The sequence below is a fragment of the Crotalus tigris genome, unplaced genomic scaffold, assembly GCF_016545835.1.
Source record: "Crotalus tigris isolate CLP2741 ecotype Arizona unplaced genomic scaffold, ASM1654583v1 scf7180000017646.2482762, whole genome shotgun sequence".
NCBI lineage: Eukaryota > Metazoa > Chordata > Lepidosauria > Squamata > Viperidae > Crotalus > Crotalus tigris.
Genome location: NW_024096538.1, coordinates 1,322,108 through 1,347,572, shown reverse-complemented (window position 1 = coordinate 1,347,572; position 25,465 = coordinate 1,322,108). Strand labels below are relative to the sequence as shown.

At 36.6% G+C, this 25,465-nt stretch overlaps 2 protein-coding genes and 1 pseudogene across 10 annotated transcripts in view; 1 reads left to right on the top strand and 2 right to left on the bottom strand.

Annotated features, from left to right (window-relative positions):
* KIAA0825 (KIAA0825 ortholog) overlaps positions 1–5,596 on the bottom strand; it is a 192,860-nt gene extending 187,264 nt beyond the window's left edge. For 2 of the 3 annotated variants that reach the window (XM_039335690.1, XM_039335692.1), the window contains exon 1: positions 5,523–5,596. The gene's annotated coding sequence lies outside the window, so the exon portion shown is untranslated. Of the gene's footprint in view, positions 1–2,610; positions 2,715–5,522 lie in introns of all 3 variants that reach the window. The other variant, XM_039335691.1, reaches the window with a different exon arrangement.
* LOC120304759 lies at positions 4,645–4,738 on the bottom strand (annotated as a pseudogene).
* The window catches only part of SLF1 (SMC5-SMC6 complex localization factor 1), a 36,550-nt gene continuing 16,518 nt past the window's right edge, over positions 5,434–25,465 (top strand). Inside the window, exons 1-10 of one of the 7 annotated variants that reach the window (XM_039335694.1) lie at positions 5,434–5,525; positions 7,424–7,537; positions 8,135–8,207; positions 12,337–12,580; positions 14,220–14,382; positions 16,436–16,570; positions 17,609–17,662; positions 19,263–19,415; positions 20,303–20,469; positions 22,522–22,659. In XM_039335694.1, the coding sequence (XP_039191628.1) occupies positions 5,502–5,525; positions 7,424–7,537; positions 8,135–8,207; positions 12,337–12,580; positions 14,220–14,382; positions 16,436–16,570; positions 17,609–17,662; positions 19,263–19,415; positions 20,303–20,469; positions 22,522–22,659 (1,265 nt within the window). In that variant the 5' untranslated portion in view covers positions 5,434–5,501. Of the gene's footprint in view, positions 5,526–5,644; positions 6,821–7,423; positions 7,538–8,131; positions 8,208–12,336; positions 12,581–14,219; positions 14,383–16,435; positions 16,571–17,608; positions 17,663–19,262; positions 19,416–20,302; positions 20,470–22,521; positions 22,660–25,465 lie in introns of those variants that run through there. The other 6 variants (XM_039335693.1, XM_039335699.1, XM_039335697.1 and 3 more) reach the window with 6 other exon arrangements.

Sequence of the window (25,465 nt, the reverse complement as noted above, 5' to 3'; positions counted from 1 at the left end):
CTTACTAGGAACTGCTTCCATCCTGCGACGATATCTGTAATACCATCAAACATCCACATCTGCCTATCCCAGGTCCTGGGTAAGGACTCGATAGGTAGACAAAATGCCAAATCCAGTCTGAACATCTGGCTGACTGTGCGATGATCGATAATAATAATAATAATAATAGTAAAGTTGGAAGGGACCTTGGAGGTCATCTAGTCCAACCCCCTGCTCGGGCAGGAAACCCTACACCATTTCGGACAAATGGCTGTCCAGTCTCTTCTTAAAAACTTCCAGTGTTGGAGCATTTACTGCTTCTGGAGGCAAGCTGTTCCACTGATTAATTGTTCTCACTGTCAGGAAGTTTCTCCTTAGTTCTAGGTTGCTTCTCTCCTTGATTAGTTTCCACCCGTTGCTTCTTGTCCTGCCTTCAGGTGCTTTGGAAAATAGCTTAATTCCCTCTTCTTTATGGCAGCCCCTGAGATATTGGAATACTGCTATCATGTCCCCCCTTGTCCTTCTCTTCGTTAAACTAGACATACCCAATTCTAGCAACCGTTCCTTATATGTTTTAGCCTCCAGTCCCCTAATCATCTTTGTTGCTCTTCTCTGTACTCTTTCTAGAGTCTCAACATCTTTTTTACATCGTGGTGACCAAAACTGGATGCAGTATTCCAAGTGTGGCCTTACCAAGGCATTGAAGAGTGGTATTAATACTTCACGTGATCTTGATTCTATCCCTCTGTTAATGCAGCCTAGCACTGTGTTGGCCTTTTTGGCAGCTGCAGCACACTGCTGGCTCATATTTAGGTGATTGTCTACTAGGACTCCGAGGTCCCTCTCACAGTTACTACTATTGAGCATGGTGCCACCTATGCTGTACTTGTGCATTTGGTTTTTCTTGCCTAAATGTAGAACCTTGCTTTTTTCACCATTGAATTTCATTTTGTTAGTTAGTGCCCAGTGTTCAAGTCTGTCCAGATCCTTCTGTATCTGAAGCCTGTCTTCTGGAGTGTTGGCTATTCCTGCCAGCTTGGTGTCGTCTGCAAATTTGATGAGTTCCCCATCTATCCCTTCATCCAAATCGTTGATGAAGATGTTGAAGAGTACTGGGCCCAGAACAGAGCCCTGGGGCACCCCACTACACACTTCCCTCCATATAGATGCAGTTCCATTGAGGACCACTCGCTGAGTACGGCCGGTCAGCCAGCTACGGATCCATCTGGTGGTGGTTCTGTCTACCCCACATTTTTCTATCTTGTCAAGTAGTAGGTTGTGATCTACTTTATCAAATGCCTTACTGAAGTCCAAGTAAATTATGTCCACAGCATTCCTCTGATCCACTAATTTTGTCACTTGGTCAAAGAATGCAATAAGATTTGTCTGGCATGATCTATTTTTGACAAACCCATGTTGGCTTTTAGTAATGACTTTGTTTGCCTCTAGGTGTTCGTTGATTCGTTGTTTGATTATCTTTTCCAGGATCTTCCCAGGTATTGAGGTCAGGCTGATAGGTCTGTAATTTCCTGGATCCATTTTTTTTCCTTTTTTGAGGATGGGAACTACATCAGCTCTTTTCCAGTCCTCTGGTAGTTCCCCTGTGTTCCAGGATCTTTGAAAAATATAGTTCAGTGGCTCCGATATTACATCTGCCAGTTCCTTGAGAACTCTGGGGTGTAATCCATCTGGTCCTGGCGATTTGAACTCATCTAGGCTGGACAGGTGCTCCCTAACCATTTTCTTGCCTATCTTAACTTGTGTTTCTGTTTTGTTTTTTATGGCACTATTTTTGATAGGTTGGTCTGTTTTTTCCCTTTGTGTAAAGACAGATGCAAAAAACGAGTTAAATAGTTCTGCTTTCTCCCTGTTGCTTGTCACCTTCTTGCCACTTCCACCCACTAATGGACCAATCATTTCCTTCACTTTTTTCTTGTTTTTTACATGTTGAAAGAAGCTTTTTTTGTTATTTTTGACTTTGGTCGCAAGCCTTAGTTCATTTTGAGCCTTGGCTTTCTTCACTTCATCTTTGCAGGCTCGGGCTATTTGCTGATATTCTGACTTAGTTATGTTCCCCTCTTTCCACTTTCTATACTTGTCCTTTTTATCTTTCAATTTGTCAGAGAGTTCTTTATGCAGCCATGCTGGTTTCTTTTGAGAGCTGTTGTTTTTCCTCTTTGTTGGTATTGTGCTAGACTGTGCTTTTATTATCTCATTTTTCAAAATTTCCCAAGCTTCTTGAGTTGTTTTCCCCTTGAGGATTCTCATCCATGGAATCCTTCCCAAGCCCTCTCTAAGTTTATTGAAATTAGCTCTCTTGAAGTCCAAGACTCTAGTTTGACTGTGTTCTATTGGTTGTGCTTCTATAATGTTGAATTCTAATATTGCATGATCACTTCCTCCCAGGGTTCCTATGGCTTCAACACCGTCTATCATTTCATCTCTGTTAGTGAGAATTAGATCCAAGATGGCTAATCCCCTAGTTCCCTTCTCTACTTTTTGGGAGACAAAGTTATCTGCTAGGTTTGCCAGGAACCTGTTTGATCTTCCACTTGGTGCGGAGTTTGTCTCCCAGTTGATGTCAGGGTAGTTAAAGTCCCCCATTACTATTGTGATGTGCTTCCTACATACCTTAGTTAGCTGACTGGCAAAAAGTTCATCTATTTCCTCTGTTTGGTAACATCACCATGATGTTGATGTCTGATGATGTTAACCTAATCTGGGTAATGAAATGTCTGCAAGAAAACAAACAAGCTCAGAAAGCACCAAAGACCCCTATTTCCACCCTGAGCTACAAATTATTCACTTTTTTTAAAAAAATAAAATAAAATACTTTCCACAGAAGAACTCCTAAAAAGAAAAAATAAGCACTGGCAGACCAATCCACATAGAATTCAGCAAGTGAAGCTTATGTTTTCTGCACAGATGAAGAAAAGCAGCAGTGATAAAGCAGCCAGATATGAAGGTGTGTTAGAATTGTAACACTGCAGAAGTGAAGGGCACATCAGATGCAGCCAGGATTGGAGGATAGGGGTGGGAGAGTCAATCTGGTTTCTTAGTCATAAATGAGATGTTCTTTGTAACATTTTTTTAACATTCTACAATGTTTTTCAATATCTCATTGAGATATTTGTCAATGTGAGAACGCTTATCTTTGTTGATTCAGATAAAACATATAAGTAGGTCCAATTATGGAATTTTGCGCAAATGCAGAATAGTTGATTACTGAATTGTATAACACCAGAGGGAAGAACACGAAACAATGGTTGGAAACTGGTCAAAGAGAGAAGCAACCTCGAATTAAGGAGAAACATCCTAACAGTAAGGACAATTAATCAGTGGAACAGCTTGCTTTCAGAAATTGTGGGCACTCCATCACTGGAGATTTTTATTTATTTATTTATTTATTTATTTATTTATTTATTTATTTATTTATGAGACTTATATACCGCTTTAAGTGCAAGCACTCTCTAAGCGGTGTACACCAGTAAGCAATGTATATATATATTTACATTGCCCCCAACAATCTGGGTCCTCATTTTACCTACCCCGGAAGGATGGAAGGCTGAGTTAACATTGAGCCGGTGAGATTTGAACCGCTGACCTGCTGAACACAGTCAGCTAAAGTGGCCTGCAGTACTGCACTCTAACTGCTGCGCCACCTCGGCTCTTTTAAGAAGAGATTAGACAGTCACTTGTCTGAAATGGTATAGGTATCTGGCTTCAGCAGGGGGCTGGACTAGGAGACATCCAAGGTCCCTTCCAGCTGTTCTGTTCTGTTTCATCTAGTGGTTAACGCATCAGGCTAGAAACTGGAGACCCTGGGTGAGCCATCTGAGTGAGCTAGGGATAGTCACTTTCAGCCCTACCCACCTCATGAGGTTGTTGTGGGGAAAATAGGAGGAAGCTGTGTTGGATATGTTTGCTGCTTTGAGTTATTTGTAAAAATAATAAAGGCAGGATAGAAATAAATGCATGTGATAGAAACAAAGCATGCAAGAAAATAAAGTTTAATGGACGTTTGTACATCGAGTATAGGGTAAGACATGAATTTGTGATGCTTCCTTGGTGGTTTTACAGTACATAATTATAAATATATAGGGAATGCTGTGCTGATATTAGAGCTGTTAGTTGGGGATATGAATCTACATGTAGTTTTCAGTATAACTGATGAATGAAAACCGGAATAAACTCAGTGAATGTTAGTCTGAAACTTAAAATTAAGGACGAAAACAGTTTTGTCTGACAAAGAAAACAGAATGATTGTAAATTATACACAGCTAACAAAAGAATAGTGTAAGTAGATAAATGAATGCATCTTAGTAAAAAATTAGAAAAAATGATAAAGAAAGGTGTGCATATGCTGATAATAAAATAGTGGGCAGTGTATAGGTTAGTGTGAAGAATGAGTATTGAAAGAAGCAAAAATAATTGTAAGCAAGAGCATCTCATATTTACTTTGTTATACCTCAGTCAAAACTATGTATGTAATCTGTAGTTTAGTAAACTATCTCTATTTCTTGAGTTCACACAACAGTGAATCAATACTAACTACCTAATTGTATTTTTATCACATTATATAAGTCTATTTATTTTATTTATTTAAAACACTTTTATAGCTGCCCATCTTATATTGAACGGGCAGTTCAAATCCAATTCTTCTCTAGATAGTTGCAATACAGACCTATTGAAAAATACGAGTTTGAACTGATAAGAACAGATACTACACTTGATTTTAGACAAAAGGCCGAGAAGCACTAATAAAGAAAATTATGTATTGCGCAGAACTAGATAGCATAACAAAAAGATTAAAAAATCAGGAAGAAACAGAATTTTATCAAATATGGAATAAATTTTATAGATGGAGGGAAAAAATGGAGGTCACAGTAAAGAGATAAACTGAGATAGAGACTAGAAATGTATAGTTGTATATAGGTATAATATATGTAATTAATGTACAATATGGACTGAGATGTCAGTCAAAGACGATTTACCATGTTCAATGTTTTTAATCCTTTTTTTTCTTTGTATTTAATAAAAATTTAATAAAAAAGAAAAAAGAAAAGAAAAATACGAGTTTGTACACTCCTGAAAAATAAACCCTGTTGCATTCAGTCCATTAACTCTCAGACGAGCATGAAGGAGGCAGGCAATGAAAGGAAAACAGCGAATACACGGCATGAGCCACAATGTAATACGCCCACACGAGTGGAATCTCTTACTCCGGATGTAACGTTAATCTTTGAGATATCTTTAAAACTAACACGTCCTGGATCAGGATCTGCTTCGTCAACTGCAGGGAAGGAAGATGAAATCCTCCGCAAAGATAAATACATGGGACAGTTTTCAAAATGCCGCCACGCTTTTTTACGGCAGGTCAACAACCTGAATCTCAGGGAGGGGCGCGGAGGAGCATTAAGAGGTTCACGAAAACCCAGTGGAGAGCGAGAGGAGAGCGAGGGAGGGAGGCAAACAGTCACAGATCCCGACGTATCACCTGAGGCCCCCTAACTGCGAGGAAGATGTATTCCGACGTCACTTACCAGGTAGGCCAGCCGCCCTGTGTGCTAAACCTGGTAACCCCGGAGACCAACGGGCGTTAGTAGCTACGGCCCGGAACGGCTCCAACTTCCGGGGGAGGAGCCTGTCAGCCTGAACCGTGCGCGGGAACGAGGAGGAGACTGAAGAAGCTTACAGGGCCCGGAAGGAACTTTTCGCGGTAGTGGCTCCGTTTGGGTAGCGATGGGCTGAGTGTAAGAGGGAACAGACGGGTGGCGGCTTTTCCTTAGGGGCTTTTTGGACTCGGTGGACAGAATGCTTTCCAATTTTGAAGCTTTGGTTGGGGTGGCAACTTATACCCGTGGGTGGGAAATCGCCGTTTAAAGAACCGCGGCGTTCTTGAGCAGACGCGCCTCACTTCAGGGGCTCTTAATACCGATTTCCGTTATCTATCTTCCCACCGTCCCAAAGCGGTTGTTTTCTTACTTTACGCTTCTGGCATAGCAGGATACGTAACTGCGTTAAGAAGGTGAAGTTTGCGGCACTGAGGCAGGGGCTGATCGTTTCATCTCCAGGTATAAATGGTTGTGAAATCTGAGTGTTTTTCCTTTCTTTCTATAGTTATTGCTGTTGGATTTGAAATGCCTTGAGAAGAGCGAGGTCGTTAACAAATTGGCTAATCGCTCTTCATTGATCGATGGCTTGGAATATGGGCCAATGCATGCTTAGGTTAAGTTTAGTTGTTCAGTGTTTTTTTACATAGGATTAAAGATTTGTTCTGTTGGTCGCAATAGCTGAGGTCCTGCTTTAGTTTTAGTTCAGGTAGTCCCGCCGAAATTATTGCAGATAAAGTTTTGCATAACCCTTTACATCATCTTAATTTGAGTGGGATGCCTGGATTGCAGCCCAATATTTAGTTTAACTCTGGACATAAACATAAATCCCATAACTGTAGAAAGAATACTGGCATCATATGAAATAATTAGTTATTGCATTACTGGCTGGCTAATTTAATTTTCCTGGAGTTGTATAGCAAAGTAGACAGGACTTCCCATCAGACTGGCAAAGTAAAGTACAAGTGCTGGCAGTTAAGCTAGCATTTATGTCAGCTATATAATTATCAGTCATCTGGTGCTGATGGGTTACTAAGAATGGAGAGTAGGCATCAGAGAAATTAAATGGGAGGGCTGGTTTAATAACCTGTGAAAGCAGCCACATTCACCAGAACTGAGCCTTGGAAGGTTTTTGTGAAGGAGTGGTTGCTTGACTGTCTACCATGAAGAAAGCATTCAGAATCACCATGGGTAGCTTTTCATCTGGATAAAGTGATGGGAAAATTAAGGTACTACCATGCCATTTTTACATCCCTCCCCCCCCCATCACTATTTGTTCCCAATGGATGTCTGCTTGCCCCAAGTTCTGCTATTAGGGATCTGACTAGGAACAATGCCACTCCACAGGCATTGAACTCTTTGATTGTTGCTTATCAGAGTCTTCAGCTAGCAAGAGCAAAATTACCAGACCCCAAAGATGTGCTACTTATTATTTATACACATTCTCACACACATACACTGGGTATGTACGAAAATAAGTGGGTAGGCAGTTTTTTCCCCTACTGCCTCATAATTTCCTAATTGCAAAGGTGATTATATCTAATAGGAACATCTTTTGTTGGCTTTCTTACTTGAGAAGTACTTGATGACCTTAATCTTCTGGCCACTCATGAGATGAAAATGTGCTTCATTTCCATACCTGCAGTCTCAAGGCAGCTATTAGTCAAAACTGAATATATGTTGTCTGGTTAAAAGAGACGAAGCAATGTCCCTAATGCTGACCCTTTTTACCTATATATAATGTTACTAGAATTTGAACAGAAACTTGTTGATCTCAATATAATTGAAGTTTCAGTCATACTTTTTTTTGTTCATGTAATCATTTTAAATAGATGGAAGGGGTCGTTGAGAAACCACAGATTCAGTTAACTGGATTTAAGTATGAAGAAAAGGAAATTCTAATCCAGTTGCTTCTGAAATTAGACTGTGTTTTCCTTAACAGTGAGGTAAGTAATAGTACTTGATAAAAATACATAAGGTAATTATGGGCCTGCAGCAGTTTTATTGGAAAGTTTCTCATTGGAAACTGAACTCAGTTTCTTGTCTTGGTATAAATGGATACATATATACATATATTATTTTCTTTCAGGATAAGTATCATTTGCAGAATGGAAAAAAAGAGTAAGAAATGAAGGCATGAGATAAGAAAAGGAAGCACAGTACCAAATGGGCTCATAGGTATTAACCTATGACTCTTATCATGGCTTTGATCATTAGATTTTTTCACATATTGTTTTCCAGTAAGATAAGGGTTAACCTAAATTACCAGTTTTAGTCATGCCTGTAGCTTTTGCAGTATTCCTTATTAACAGTAAGGGTACAATAGTCATTTTGGCACATTTTGATCATATTGCCACATGTAGAGCTAAAGCTCAGGTTTACTCCAAACATGCCCATACCATTTTATGTAAGCTAGAATATTCTGTGCAGCCAACATACTATTGTGTGAATCCCACGAAGAGTTACTTGTTAATGGAATGTGCTGATCCACAGTAAAGATGCCTGCTGATCCTTAAATAACAACTCTTTTTTTTCTTTAGCAGTATAAAAATTGTACTCATCTTATAGCAAAAAGGCCTTGCAAGAGTGAAAAGTTTCTAGCAGCATGTGCAGCAGGTAAATATAATATACTTTAATTATTTCAGATGATACAGTAACCAGTTGCATATAATGATTCTTTGGAAAAGAATGGCACATGAAAATATAGCAGAAACCTTGACATGGATTACTGTGCTGCTTATATACAAAGAAGAATATAATTTGAAATGTCTGAGTAAAAAAAACACACGCTTTTTAAAAATTCTTTATATACATCCACATCGTCATGCATTGAGAGCAAGCACCATTATGCAAAGTGCAGAAATGGAAGTAAAAATGCTAAGCTGAATGAATTAAAGGCCAAAATTCAAGACATAGTTTATGTTAACACATTCATTACCCTTCTCCTTAGCTTTCAAACCATTCTCACTTCTACTCCCAAACATGAATTTTTGATGACAGTATTATGTAGATACCCTGTTAACTTCAAGCATAGTAAGGTCCTCCTAGAACCAGCTGTTAGGCTTGTGGTGGCTTTTGTTACAAATGATTTAATACTAGAGAAATTGAACTATATCCAATGCTTAATTTTTGTGTCACCCACACATAACATTACCTTGTAATTTTATAAAATGCATTATCTACGACTTGACTTACAAAAGTAAGTTTGGTGTAAGTGAATCACTGCAGTTGTTAAGATAGTAACATGGTTGTTAAGTGAATCTGGCTTTCCCATGGACTTTGCTTGTCAGGTTTCAAAAGGTGATCACATGACTCCAGGACATTGCAACTGTCATAAACACATGCCAGTTGCCAAACCTCCAAATTTTGATCATGAGACTACAGGGATGCTGCAAAAGTCATGTGAAAGATGGTAATGGATCACTTTTTCAGTGCTGTTGTAACTTCAGATGATCATGAAACAAATGGTGTAACTCGAGGGCTACTTGTATTCGGCTCAATGATATTCTTTCTGCATATTTGGAAACACAAAACTTCGTTGAACTTATTTTATTCTTATATTCTATTACCTTTAAAGTTGTTTGATTATTTTTTCTCCAGATATATCTTTTAGTAATATCTCTAATAATCTCCATTAAAATAAGTACATAATGATTTGTCTCCAATTGAGTTTATCCTAGTAAGAGGAATGTATCCCTCCAAACTGATAGGGAGATTTGGGTAGCTCTCCAGAAAAGATTGGCTTTGTCAGAGGCATTAGAAATTTTTATTGTAAAAATAAGGTGTTCAAGTCTGGTAAATTCAGTATTTCCAGATATTGAGGAAGTCCCTTAATTATCACTACGAGGCCTTAAGTCAAGATTGGTATAACAATGGATTTCTTTTTCATTAAGTGTTCAACTTTGATGTCATATTTAAGTCCCAATAGTTCATAATGTTTTCCGGTTGTTTTTTTCTTAATCCTAGAATCATCTGATATAGGAACATCAATGACTATTATATCAGACATGTTATAAATAAGTTGGTTGTTTGAATCTTAAAATCCTGTATGATTTTACCTATTCATTTTTGAAAACCTTACCAACTTGAGGGTCCCAGTAGTTTTTACAGATCCAAATCTCTGTCAAAGTTTCAAATGAATAATTCTGGCAACTCGGTCATGAGTTATAATCAGTTTGTGAAATTTTGCTGCTGCCACTGTTCAAAGGGTAAATTGTTTCTTATTATTAATTGTAAAAACTATGAGTCATCAAGGAATCAGGCAGCTCCAAAATATAATAAATAAAAAAATAAAAATAAGCTAAATGTATATAGGTTTTCCTCCTTAACGTAATGATTTTAGCTATAATTACATTAAATTAATTATACTCAGTAATATTTGCTTCCCAGTTTTTAACATAGCATACTTATTTGGGATTTAATTCTTTGAAATATATAGGCATTTGTAATCAGGAATTCCTGATATTCTAATTAATTTGGAGATTGACGAGACAGTGACCAACCTGAGGGTGTGAGGATACAAGGTGAATATAGATAGCCCTTCATCTACAACCACAACTGGTACCAGAATCTTGGTCGTTGATTTTGAAGCTGACGTAAAGCAAGATACCACATGACCACTTCAATGAATGGTTGGGCAAGGAAAGGCCATGAGCCTCTCGCCCTACTTGGGAGGTCTGGGTCCTTGCCTCATTGGGAGAACATTTGCAAAAATTATGGCATTTGGTAGCATTTTTGCCTGATTTGAGATCCATTCCTTCAGCGCACAGAGGGATTTCCTCCGGAGGGGAAAATACTATAAAAGCCACCATTCTGAATCTTTCAGAACACTGGTTTTCAATAGCGTTTCCCCTCCAGAAGAGTGGAAATGCTGCTGTTCGCTAGCGTATTCCCCTATGGAGGGATGGAAGTTCTGGTGTTTTCCCTTTTGGCATTTACTAGCATTTTCACCCCAATTTGAGGTCTGTTCTTTCAGCGCACAGGAGAATTAACTGCATGGAGTTAACTCTTCCCAACTCTGAATAGAAATTGGGTTGTATATAATCTTCGGTTTGGATTACTTTTTTTTACACCATTTTCCTCTGGGTTAGTCATTACAAGTAGCCCTTGACTTACAACCACAATGGAGCTCAAAGTTTCAGTTGCTAAGTAAGACAATTAAGTGAATTGTGCCCCATTTTATGGTCTTTCTTGCCACAGTTGTTGTGAACTGCAGTGAATCACTGCAGTTGTTAGTAACACCATTATTAAGTGAATCTGGCTTCCTCATTGACTTTGCTTGTCAGAAGATCATAAAAGCTGATCACCTGACCCCCGGACACAGCAACCGTCATAAATATGAGTTAGTTGTCAAGCATCTGAATTTTGATCATGTGATCATGGGAATGCTGCAATAGTTGTAAGGGTAAAAAATGATCATAAATAACTTTTTTCAGTGCCTGTACTATAAAAAGTACCAATTATGTAAGAATATTTGTGAATTAGTAATCTTTTGAAATCTGCTAGCTTGTTCCTTTTCTTCTCTGTTGTGACTCAGGTAAGGTATAATTGTTATTACTGTTTACATTATTTGATATTTCTCATATTTCTTCTAGCAATCCAATACATAGTCTTTGACTATATGTGAACAGAATACCTTTTATTAGTGTTGTTTATGTTTAAATGGACTTTGTCTATTTGTTTCCAATCATGCTTGTGCAAAAATAACTTGAACGCAAGTTTCATTTCTCATCTCTATTATTAATAGTTATTAACTGCTCAAATATTAAAATTACAGTCTCTTAGTGAGAAAATTGTCTAATCAGAGTTTAGACAGAAAGAATGCACTTTGGCAGTAATTTATTATACCGGTATTAGAAATGAGCTGAAGAAGATTCTTGGATGGAAAGTGAAACATCTTCAAGTCCAGTTGCCTTTTGAAAAAGCACTTTTGGGAAATACCATGGTACTTAACAAATTCAAGATCTCCTAAAATGTCCCCCTTAAGGATGACCACATATATTCACAATATTCCTATTTGAGTTGAACACAAGTGTCTCTCATTTGGTTCTGAATTTTTAATAACATGTATGAAATTTGTATATTATGTATACTTGATGTAGTTATAGCATTTACGTATCTGATAATTATGATTTCATTCATCCAAGCCACCATTATTTTTATCAATTCCCTTAAAATATGCTATAACATAAATTTCAATCAGAGAATTCTGTATTATAGCACAATATAATAGCTTGTCCCAAAGAGGCTGAGAGTACCTTTTCATCAGATGATTGCTGGCATCCAAAACTAGCACCTATAGAAATACCATCTGGTAAAATACTACTATGCAGTGGCACAATCTGCTCTCCAATGAAACTGATTGGAATCAAAATATGAAACAAGTTAAAGTTTGTTTTTATGTAAAAGGGTATTGCTGCCACTGATATGAATAAATAACGAAAAATTAGGCAATGTGTTACCTGCGAGTATATTTCCATAGGATTACAGTATTTATTTATGATAATATGATATTATGCCACTAAATACATATATAGATCTTAAGCTAAGATCAGGATTTAATGATGCCCAGGAAAAATATACATTCAAAAAAAAAATCTGTAAATGGTTAGATATAGTAATATAAAATATCATTTAATCTCTAATTGTTTTGTCTTAAGAATTTTTGCTTATTTTTATATTTGACCTTTGTTTGACAGCAGTTTGTTTACACAAAAATTTGGTGGTTGACACATTTGTTTTTCAGGAAAATGGGTACTAACTAAGGACTACATAATTAATAGTGCCGAAAGTGGCAGATGGCTTGATGAAACAACTTATGAATGGGGTTATAAAATTAAAAACGATTCTCTTTATTCACCTCAAATGCAATCTGCACCTAAAAGATGGCGCGAAAAGCTCAGTCATTCTGGTGCTACAGGAGCCTTCCACAGATGGAATGTTGTTCTGCTTATTATAAGTCGTGATAAACGAGAGGATTCTTTGATAAGGTAGGGACAAGAGCTTAAATTTTATCTAATGAATGATTAAGTCATTAGAAAATAATTGTGTTTTTTTCTTGTTACTAAGCTTGATATCAGATCTTTTGTAGTATTCTTTATCTGATACGTTCTTAATATGAGTTAATCTCTAATTAAGCATCATTAATTGTGAGTATTTTTTTAGTGCACAAAGCAGTGGAACAAAATTCTGTTTTTGTACAGGTGGCCCTTGATTTAGATGGCAATTGGGAATGGCATCTCAGTCTCTAAGCAAAGTGGTCATAAAGCAGGGCTGCATTGCTTAGTAATGGCAATCCTGGTAGTTCCAGTTGCTATTTTTAAGTGAATCCCACAGTCACTAGCTGAGGCAACTTCTTGCCAGTTACCCAAAATAAAGTCGCTGGGGGAGCCAGCAAGAAATTGCAAGCCCTAGGCAATTGTAAGTGGCTGCAGCTTGGTGGTGGAGTGTCACCTTCTCAAGTGGACTAGACTGGACACATGACCAGATAAGCTAATTCTACCTTATTTATTATAAGGTTACATTAACAGACTTTTCCAAGTCTGGAAAGGTACAAATCTCCCACCATCTCTTTTACAGCCTAAGAAATTAGTTCCTTTCTGAGTGTCTTTCTCTGCTCCTTGGGCATCTATGGGTGTGTCCTCTCTTCTCTAAGCATATCTTCCAACCAACCACCCTTATTCTATCCCATATGCCATTACACAGAAGAAATACACAAAGGTGTGTGGGAAAGTCAAGATGTGTGTGCAAGAGGTGGGGTGCGGACATGGTGTGTGAGGCAGTGCATGAGAGATGTGCAGTTCAGAGAGGGGGTGCAAGATGTGCATTGTAGGATGTAAATACGATAAATCCTAGGTGGGACGGTATACAAATGTATATAAACACACATGCATGTATACCAATCTTTTATTTTAAGAATCTTTCCCCATTTACATCAACCATGACACAAATTTACCATGGCAACATTTTTCTGTCATGTTACATTTGTCTCAGTCCCATCCATGAGATAGAAATAAGTTATCTTTAGATGTACTGATATTAAAGCAGTATTTTCCCGTTTCTTCTGATACCATTCCAAGAGCAAAATCCAAGATATAAAAATCTGATTGATTTTGTCACTCATTACTGATGAAGAAAATCAAATGACTTTAGTGATTCCAAACAGGCAAAAAAAAATTTGGTTATGGGGAAAGCAAATTTCAAGCCGAAATAGTTTTCTGTCAGCTTGGGAATAAGTTGATAGTACTTAAATTTAACATTAGAAAATGTCTGAGTTTTATTGTTGTTTTAATTATTTAGCATTCAATGTTTTATTCTTCGGTATTATTTCTTCTCTTAGCATCATTTCTACCTGGAACAGTTAATATTATTGAGCTTGAACAATGACATTCACTTATTGTAATAAGAATAGATAGGAAGTTTTTTTAGGTAATGGAGTATTGTTAGAGAGATTTACATACATATACACACATACATATACAAGCACCTATATTCACAAACACATATGTACATATATCCATTCTGTGATTGTGGAAAAGACTATGGGAAAAAATTATTATTTTTATAAATTTAGGTTTTGAAATAGAATCTTATTTGCATTTGAAATATTTATCTTTCCATTTTTTTCAGAGTTCTAAAAGCTGGGAAAGCCAATATTTATGCAACACTAAGTACACCAAAAGATATTACCCATGTTTTAACTAATAATACAATATTAAATCAAGGGAAACTGAAACATCTCTTTGGGGCTCCGTGCTACCCAATTCGTTATTTAGGAACTTATCTTTTAGAGGCAAGTATATAAGCAAAATTCATGCTTTAAACAGCTGATGAGTTGTGATCAACTAGTTCTAAGTTAAATTATTACTGTGTAACAGTTCTGACTGTATCATATTAGTTTCTGAACTTTGCATAAAAAAATAGATATGGTTCTAAAGTGAGAATCATTTAGATATCATTACATTTGTTATTTTGCTTATGTTGAATCAAATATGACACCATTCAGGGCATGCCTGTGATTTTGTATGTTTGAGATTAGGCAATCCTGGCGGTCAAGAATTGCTCAGCCAGAGGGAAGTGTTATTATAGCTTCAGCCCAATTAAATAGTAACTTGTTAAATGTGTGTATGCACTTGGCATACACACACAAATACAGTGTTTTCACTTTTTCCTCCATGTTAGCAGCACATAAATTCAAAAGATACACTTAGTCACAGTTGTCTGTTACAGACAAATTAGGGTCTATGACTTTTTTGGGGGGGGGGGTTATTTGCTTTGCTTTACAGAAGAATGAAAGAAAAGGGATATAAACACATCAGAATACATAGAGAAAACAGTTTAATATTTGAACAGAGTATTAAACCTTAATCATATGAAATAATTTAACACTCTTTTTACTCGCAATAGAATGAACACGTATCACTGAATCAAGTATGGTGGGTCTCTCTTTCCATTATAAACAAATAACTTTGGTATGCCCCAAAATTCCATGTTCAATATGTTTAACATTACATTCTTTATTTTATTTATTTGTATAATGTTATTTATATTACACCTTTATTATTTTTACAAATAAGGTAGCAAACATATTCAGCACACTTTCCTAGAATTCATGATCTCCTTGTTTCTCCTAATCACTATACCAAACTGGCTTTCAAAAGTAACATGTTATTCTTCTTAAAACCATATTAACAAATTTGTGGATACTTGTCTAGGTAGGATAAGTCCATATATATGTAAGTATTCCCTCCATGATTTTATATTTGGAGTATAATGAAATTGACCACCAGCCTTTTCCTAAGAATTTTTGATGTGTCCAATAAACATGAACATTCTAATGTGGAACACATGATACATATTTATTACTATTTGACTCATAACTATTAACTTGCCAATGTCAGGTATTCCAGTTCTTTATTCCAAACTTCTTAAGTTAATCCATATTAATCTTAATAATGTTTTTAATTGTCTTTTTAAACATATGTATTCAAAACTATCCAAAGCATGTTTCAATGCTAATAATCCAGGAATGATAATTGCTGTGAATACAGCTAGATCAGATTGCAAAATCAAAAGACGTTTTAATTGAATGTAGCCATTTCCCAATTTTAGATAAGGCAAACTTTCTGCAGTATCTCAAATGGTTTTGAAAAAAAATGACTGGCAAAAAGCTGATCTAAAGTGTTCATACCCTATTAGCCAGTGAACAACACCAAAAACCCTATGATTGTAAGACCAAGAAAATCCAGAATTCTGCCAAATCGCTTCTAGAAGCAGCAGAATTAGAAACCAGCTTTAAATCAAGGATTAAGTTTTTATCCATAGTTTTTGGCTTATGTATTAGTTCAGAGAATAGCTTGTTTATTAGCAAATGGAAAGCTATGATAAATTCATTTCTGGAAATTTTCATATATGTAATTAGAAGGGTAAAGTATCTTCTGATGGGCTATGTTTTTTCATGTATCATGGCTTAATCTTGGTTAAGAGTGATATACGTTTCTATGCCCAGATTTCCTCATTCAATCCCCATGTACTATACATACTACTGTATAGTATGTAATTGAAATGATCAATGGATATAATGTTGAGTACAATCATGTATAATTATGTATAGATATTTGAAACCTACTCTATATGTCGATTGTTTAAGAAGGTTCTTTTCAAATTATTCCCTCTGATTCACAATTGCTTTAATATAAACAGTACTATTTTATATTAAGCTGTAACTATATTTCAAGTATAATTTGCTCTAACTATATTTCAATTATAATTTTTTGAGTTCATACTATTCTGTTGACTAACACCTTGCATAGTACAAAAAATAATGTATTATATGTAATACTTAGAATGAAATTAAAAGTAATGTTGAAGAATACCAGAAGAAAAACGTTAAATATGAGCAAAAATCGAGAGGAACAATGGTTGATACACAATTTGATGAAATAAAAAATGCCCTTATCAAGCATATATATTATCAACAGGTAAGCACTAATCTTTATAAATCTCTTGCTGTAGTAAAAGTTGCTTCAGTCTTAACACTTGTTAGTTCCCGTAATTTGATACCTACTTTAAATAATGGAAACCTCATAAACGTTATCTCCTTTGGAACGCTCCAAAGTCTTTTCAGGTTGTTGGGGGCCTTTTTGAGCAATTTGAGCTGTTTTGGAGGGTAAATTTTCTAAGAATTGTACTTACCCATTTAGATAAGGGATCTCCAACCTTTTTGGATTGGCGGCCTGGTGGGAGAGGGAAGGGCAGGCGCCTTATGTGCGCATGCGCAAATGTGAATGTGGCCAAACGTGTGTGTGTGTACAAACAGGCTGCGCATGTGCACCACGCAAACCGGGCTGTGAGCATGTGCGCAAGGCTCTCAGTGACGGTGCCTGTGTGAGGCTTGTGGCACCACTGCCACCAGACTCAAGGTGATGCTACCACCAGTGTGAGGCTTGCACTGCGGCCTGCAGCGATGCCACCCCCGATGCAAGGATCATGCCACCACCCCCCGCATGAGGCTCGTGCTGCGGCCTTCAGCAATGCTGCCTTGGCATGCGGTTCATGCTGCCACTCTCGCATGAGGATCACGCTGAGGCCCACCTGCCGCTTGCGGTGGTGTCACTACCTGCACAAGGTTTGTGGCAATGCCGCCACTTGCATCTGACACACCGCCGCTCACCTGTTGAGATAGTAGCGATGCTGCCACCTCCTGCACAACACTCGCAGCAACAGTGGCATGAGGGGGGGTGAGCACACGTGCATGCAATGCCCAACTACTCACGCGGCCCGGCAGCCAAGAGGCCATGGCCTGGTAATGGGCTATGGCCCATAAGTTGGCTACCTGTGATTTAGAGGGCTGCAAAGTCTTTTAAATGAATTTGACTATAATTATCGTATTCTTATTAGAAATTAGCAGGACTGATAACAATATTATGTCTATGCCTATTTAATGTGTCATGTAATATTTCTAGGCATCACAATTAACAAATTAAATATAATAAGAACAACTTGTTTTTAACTGACAGGCAGTGCTAAGTAAGTACACTCAAATGGGCGAGAAGATGGAATGCAACAAAGAGGTAAGATTCTGAAACAATGAAGTTAGAAGGATGCTTAGAAGTGACATGCAAAGTGTATCCATTTACATATTTTTCTTTTCCTCTTGTTTCCCTTTAAATGCTATTCTGGAAGGATTTAATTTCAACAGGTTCTTTTTTCCCCCGGAGATACTGTACATACATTATAATATAGTTTAGTGACAGACATAGGTTTTTGCTTAATTGAGTATGGAAATGCAACTGCTTGCTCCTAATTTTTTTTAAAATCTAGTTTAATATAACCATATTATTTTTAAAAACAAATTCTTGAAGGAATAATAAACTTTGTTATTATAAAAATGTGAACTAATTCTTCGTTGGTTATAACTGTTTAAGCTTAGCAACAATAATAGTAATTGCAATCCAAACTATTAAAGAGCCTACATGTACAAAAAATAGGCACAAAATTCTGTATTTTAATTATCTGAATCACTTCGAAAGCTCTACTGTGAAGTAATTAAGTACACTTGAATATTATTATAAACCTGTCTTTTATGACTATTGAAATATTGACAGGAATATCTCAATACAATGCATATTTTCGCAGTAATTGAACATTTCTTTAGGGTGTGACTCCTGCTATTAATGATAACTTTAGATAACTCAGTGAACTAATATTGACTGAACGTAACCCCCTGGTTAAAATATAGTGATATAAAACAACAGTAACTTGTCATCACTGATGTTTTGGAGTTTCAGTACTGTGTTTCCCCGAAAGTAAGGCCTACCCTGAAAATAAACCCTAGTTTTGGGGCAAGGCACAATCTTAAAAATCAAGCTAGGGCAGGGGTAGGGGTATGGATCTGCCCCACGCGCCCCGCACCCACTTACCTTGCAACCAGCCTTCTCCTCCCCAGCCCACTTCTTCTAAGGCGTCTTCTGCAGCCAGGCGTGCATTTCTCAATCACAGGCCTTTCCAGAATCCACAGCTCGGTACTCGGCTGCATTGGCCTTCTGGAAAGGCCTGACTGCAAAATGCAGGTCGGAATGCAGCTGCAAAATGAAGCTACTCCTTCAGTTCCAAAAGAAGTAGACCTGCTGAATGGGGCTGTCGGTACCGGAGGTGAGTAAGACATTCCCCCCAAAATAAGATGTATTGCCTCTTGGAGGCAAAAAAAAAAAAGATCCGGTCTTATTTTCGGGGAAACACGGGTACTAGCATTCTTGTGGGAATATTTTTGGATAGCTGAAAATACTGATATGTTCACAGTTTCAATTTTTTAAATCTAAATAGAGTATATCTGTAACACTTTCTTTTTTTTGAAAGTGAATTCTTAAAAACAGTATAGTCTGAAAATTTAGATTAATTTATTTTGCTTATAATCAAGTACAAGATAAAAACAAATGTTAATGAAGATTCTTATAAAATTGTGGATACCAGATATCAACCAGTGAAAATATAATTTGTTTTCTCAATCACCCAAATTACAAGTTTTTCTTTATGCTGTTAAGTTATGTTCATATGGAAATATAATGGATTAGTCAACAAATTCTTACTATGAATCCAGAAAGATTTTATTTATTTTTGTTAACACCTAATAAAAGTATGTTAATAATAATTCTTAAAAGTTTTACTTCTTAGCTTGAAAATGCTTCCTGTTCCAGGAAAAACAAGATATTGGAAGAACTAGTGGATGATAATTTTTTTCCAATTGCAGTCACAGAATTTTTCTCTGGAAAAGATTGTATTCCTCCTGCTAAACTAATTCATTCTCTTTTAGAGCATATTCTACAGGTGAGAACAACATCTAACTTGTTATTATAGTTGACACACAGAATAATCACACCTTGAAATTATAAGTGGTAATCACAGTGTAACTCTAAATTATTATTTATTTTGAGATTGTGAAAATTAAGATTGTGTGGTAATCTTTGTACTTTTGAACGCTGTGATATAATTTTTAGATGTACATTTAAGCCAAAGACTAAGACATGTTACATTAGGCCTAAATTGGTTTATTGACAGAGAGCCAAAGAGAGGCTTAAAGAAGCAAATTAAACTATACATACGATTGGCTACAATAGCCAGACATTTCATTAGATATAAAATCTCATGTGCTTAGTGACATCAGTGAGACTATTAGGATGTAACTGAGATAATGGGGCCAGGACTCCAAAGATAGTGGTGTTTTAAAAAGAGGCAGTATTTAATGAACATAGTCTAGGGAGTTAGTTTCCTTTGCTTTTCCAGAGTTCTGCTCACCTTCCAGTAACTTTGCAGCTTATTAGCATTCCTTCACCCTCTAAATGTTAGATGGCTTAGCAGACAGTATAATGTTTTGAGAAAGTATTTTTGTAATAGGATAGTTGGCCATTTGATACCATTTACCTAAGCCAGTGCTTCATTTTTTTCTGAGAAGATGGTATTTGGGTTAGGGTTAAGCATTTTTAACTTTGTCAAAATCACCTATAATACCTACCTTCAACTTTGTTATGAAGAAAGTGGATTGCAGTGAAGTAGAGACTCTGTTTAAATGACGGATCCCCAAAAAGTAAGAATCTGATTTGGGAAAATACAGAAGAATAGAAAGAATGTAAGGCATTCAGTTTTAAACTAAAATAATAATCAAATGAAGTTTGGAGCAAAACATGAAACTGATACACATTCATGCTTGTTTACAGGGCAATTCAGACCCTACACTTTCTGTTCAGTTTTTTCATATGATGTATACTCTCCTCGAACGTAATCCTCCTTGGAAATCACCTTCTACGCTAAGGTATTATCTTGAAATTCTTCAGTGTCCTGTTTGTAAGAATGGAACATGGTCTCTGATGGACATGCTTGTCAGGTAAAACCCTTGTGGAATTATTACAGCAAATAGAATTTTGGTTTTTGATTTTCACATGAAGTGAATGTTAAGCTGTTGAACAGCTACTATTAATAAATCTACATTTCTTCTAATATAGAGGCACTGGATTAATTGAGGAAGATTTTGATCTAGAACATTGATCTAGAGCAATTCTCTTCTGGGAGAGGTTAAGATTAATTGTTAACAATTAAGTGACCTTTTAATTTTCCTTAAAATCCACCATAACCAGAAAGACCAAAATAGATGGCATACTTTTTAATTTTATATTTAATCAGATTTTTAATTTTAGATTTAATTAGATACCAGATCTCTTTCAGCTCTGATTATACCTTTTCCACAGACCAATCAGACAGAAGATTATAAATAAGCTATTTATAATACAGTGTTTCCAATGCTACTATTTGTTCTTTTTTATCCAGAGATGATGCAGCTACTGTTATGTACTTTCTGCAGTACAAGTTTTAAATCTTTCATTTATTTTCATACACATACATCCATGAATACCCAAATTTTGAGTCTGACTGGTCAAACTAAGTTTCAATTAATGCTCCATTATGTACAATAGCACCAAAATCATTCTTAATCATAATATAACTTTACTATCTCATCTTGGTATTTTTCCATATTAATACTTTATCCAGTTCACATGGAAGCCATCTCAGATTTTGCAAATTAGTCTTTGTCTTGGGCTGTTTCTTGTTGAGTCTTTTACATGTCTTCACTCTGGTGTTTTTTTGCTCATGCTGCTAAGATAAAATCTGCCAAACTAAATCTTTGTCCTTTGTGTCTGCTTTATGTAAGTCTCATCTATATGTTAGAGCTATGCAGTGCTTGAGATTTCAAAGCAGAAGAGTACTTTGAAACATCTAAGGGTGAATGTTTAAATAGCCGTCTCCCAGCCTAGGCCCATTTGCATTTTCACCCACACTCATGACGTAATATACATGATATGCATAGCAACAAAATAACTGCAAATCAGTGTTTTAATAATCTGATAATGGCAATATTTACACTATGCCACAGGTGTCAAACTCGATCACATCACATGACGTATCACAATGTTTTTTGTCTTTGTGGAACTGAGGTGGGTGTGTCCTGTGCATGACGCATCCAGCCTGTGGGCCGCCAGTTTGACACCCCTGCATTATGCTGTCATCCATGACTTAAGGCAGTTTTTTGCCACCTGCCCATCATCTTTTACCTTGATCTTTTCCTAACAGTAAAGCTTTGGCCTGAATTTTCTCCTCTGCCAGGTCTAAGCTTTTATGTTTTCAGTTCTAACCCCATGAAAGATCTTAACAGTATCCAATTGATCTTGTTCAGTTTACTTTGATGAGTTTACATTTGTTACAAATCTTTTAAATAATAATTCAAAAACTAGGGAGACTGTGTTCATTTGAGATTGTGCTCTGATATAGTTGGGTCAGGTTAAAGAAACTTCAGAATCTATTCAAATTATTATTACTCAACTTATTATTCAGTGTTGATTCATACAGCACAGCCTCCAACCTGTCATTCTGATGCTTTTTCTCTATTTAGTTTTTGCCTGCTTCCTTTTATGAAGATTCTGTTGCACAGTTGCAGCTTCCCATGTACTACGATAGTAAACATATTTCAAACTTGCAGCATTTCAACTTTCTGATAAGACATTTTGTTGCACAAATGGCAGAAAAATGCAAAGTTTATGTTAGATAGACATCCATGAGATGATTATTAATTTTATATGAAAAAGGAATTTTAAAAAGCCTTAAGTGTAAAAAAAACTAGCAAAAAGTTTAATTATTTTAATAACAGATGCACATTTTCTAGAATGCAGAGGTTCATAAACAAAACTATTTTAAGGAATTTAAAACTGTCAAAGTGATAGTTCAAATGTATACAAAGATACAAGGATTGTTTTTTAAAAATCGCACAATAATAATTTGAGCCAGTAATTGTAAAGCAATAGGTCATCAAAAACATATCTCTGAAGCACCTTGTGAAATGGATAAAATCTTAATTATTGTGTGTGTGTGGGGGTTTCCTCTACAGGTCTTGTCTTTATCACAATAATATTTGTCATTCAGTCATGGACCCAAAAACTACAAATACGGACAGAACCTTTCACAAAAAATTGCTGACATTTGTTATGAATTTGTTTGATGCTGAAGTGTTGGCATTAACAAGAAGGTATTTTTTTTCTTTTAGCCTTTCTATATTTTTAAGGTGAATCTTGTTTTACAGTAAATGTGTTCTCTGTTTCAGAGATAGGCTGTCCTTAGAAAGGTGTATATTAAATATTAGGGCTATGCATCACTTTGGATTCAGCAAAAAAAGTGCTTTGAGTCTATAAAATTTAAAACAGTTGTGCCTTTTACTGGAATTGTGCAGCTGTCCAGCACGCTATCATTTAACATACTGTATTTGATTTAAAGAGTTTCAGGCAGGGGCCTACATTTGTGTCCACATGTGCTCCAAAGCACCTTTTTGCTTTCAAATCCAATGAGGTGTACAGCCCTATTACAATAATTAACTATTTTGTGACATGTATTTAAAGGATTTTAAAAATAATTTTAGGTATTAAAGATGTTCTGTTTTATTTGAAGTTTTGTGTATTCTTTAACTGCAGCAAATTAAAATTATTTTACACAAAAGGTCACAATTTGCTATAATACACAGTAAACTATATTGGAGAACTAAGAGATAGAAATTATATATTACACTAAATTTGCAGAATGACTTCCTTCCTGTGAAATATACAATCCTTATCTTCACTACTATATAATGTCATAATTTTTCCCACAACTTTTAAGCACATATTTTTAGGATGAGAGTCCACTATAACCTCAGGTATGGAAAATCTGGTATCCTCCAGAAATTGTGAATTGTATCATTTTCTTTGTTGCTTGAGAATTAACAGGTCTTGCTAATAGGCAGTCTTGATACTCATATTTCCCCTTTATGGATTACTGCCTTGTCGTGGCGAAGGGGCTTGCGTAACTCAATGAAGCTATAAGTTATGCCGTGCAGGGCCACCCAAGATGGACAGGTTATAGCAGAGAGTTCTGACAAAATGTGATCCACTGGAGAAGGAAATGGCAAACCACTCCAGTATCTTTGCCATGAAAACCCCATGGACAGTACTAAAAGGCAAAAAGATATGACGCTGGAAGATGAGCCCCTCAGGTCGGAAGGTGTCCAATATGCTACTGGGGAAGAGCAGAGGGCTAGTACTAGTAGCGCCAGAAAGAATGAAGCGACTGAGCCAAAGCCGAAAGGACGCTCAGCTGTGGATATATCTGGTGGTGAAAGGAAAGTCCGATGCTGTAAAGACTTTTTCTCCATAGGAACCTGGAATGTAAGATCCATGAATCAAGGCAAGCTAGACGTAGTCAAAAAAGAGATGACAAGACTGAACATCGACATCTTAGGAATCAGCGAACTAAAATGGACAGGAATGGGTGAATTTAACTCAGATGACCATCAGGTATACTACTGTGGGCAAGAATCCCTCAGACGAAATGGAGTAGCCTTCATAGTCAATAAAAGAATAGGAAAAGCAATACTGGGATACAATCCCCAAAATGACAGAATGATCTCAATTCGAATCCAAGGCAAACCATTCAATATCACAATAGTCCAAATCTATGCCCCAACCACTGGTGCTGAAGAGGATGAAATTGACCGGTTCTATGAAGCCCTACAGCACCTTATAGAATTAACACCAAAAAATGATGTCCTTATCATCATGGGGGATTGGAATGCTAAGGTAGGAAGCCAAAAGATAACCGGAATAACAGGCAAGTTTGGCCTTGGAGTACAAAATGAAGCAGGGCACAGGCTAATAGAATTTTGTCAAGAGAATACGATGGTCATAACAAACACTCTTTTCCAACAACCCAAGAGACGGCTCTACACATGGACATCACCAGACGGTCAACATAGAAATCAGATTGACTATGTGCTCTGCAGCCAAAGATGGAGAAGCTGCATACAGTCAATAAAAACAAGACCAGGAGCTGACTGTGGCTCAGATCATGAGCTTCTCGTTGCAAAATTTAGGCTTAAATTGAAAAAAGTAGGGAAAAGCACTAGGCCACTCAGGTATGAACTAAATCATATTCCTGATGAATATACAGTAGAGGTGACAAATAGATTTAAGGAATTAGATCTGATAGACAGAGTGCCTGAAGAACTATGGATGGAAGTTCGCAACATTGTACAAGAGGTAGCAACTAAAACCATCCCAAAGAAAAAGAAATGCAAGAAAGCAAAATGGCTGTCTGAGGAAGCTTTGCAAATAGCTGAGGAAAGAAGGGAAGCAAAAGGCAAAGGAGAAAGAGAAAGATACACCCAATTGAATGCAGAATTCCAGAGAGTAGCTAGAAGAGATAAGAATGCCTTCTTAAATGAACAGTGCAAAGAAATAGAAGAAAACAACAGAATAGGGAGGACCAGAGATCTCTTCAAGAAAATTGGAGATATGAAGGGAACGTTTCATGCAAAGATGGGCATGATAAAGGACCAAAATGGCAGAGACCTAACAGAGGCAGAAGAGATTAAGAAGAGATGGCAAAACTACACAGAAGAACTATACAAGAATGAGCTTAACATCCCAGATAACCACAATGAGATGGTCACTGACCTCGAACCAGACATCCTAGAATGTGAAGTGAAATGGGCCTTAGAAAATCTGAGCAACAACAAAGCTAGTGGAGGTGACAGTATTCCAGCTGAGCTATTCAAAATCTTAAAAGACGATGCAGTAAAAGTGCTACACTCAATTTGCCAGCAAATTTGGAAAACACAACAGTGGCCACAGGATTGGAAAAGGTCAGTTTACATTCCAATTCCAAAGAAAGGCAATGCCAAAGAATGTTCAAACTATCGCACAATTGCACTCATTTCACATGCTAGTAAAGTTATGCTTAAAATCCTATAAGCTAGACTCCAGCAGTATGTAGATCGAGAACTACCAGAAGTACAGGCAGGATTT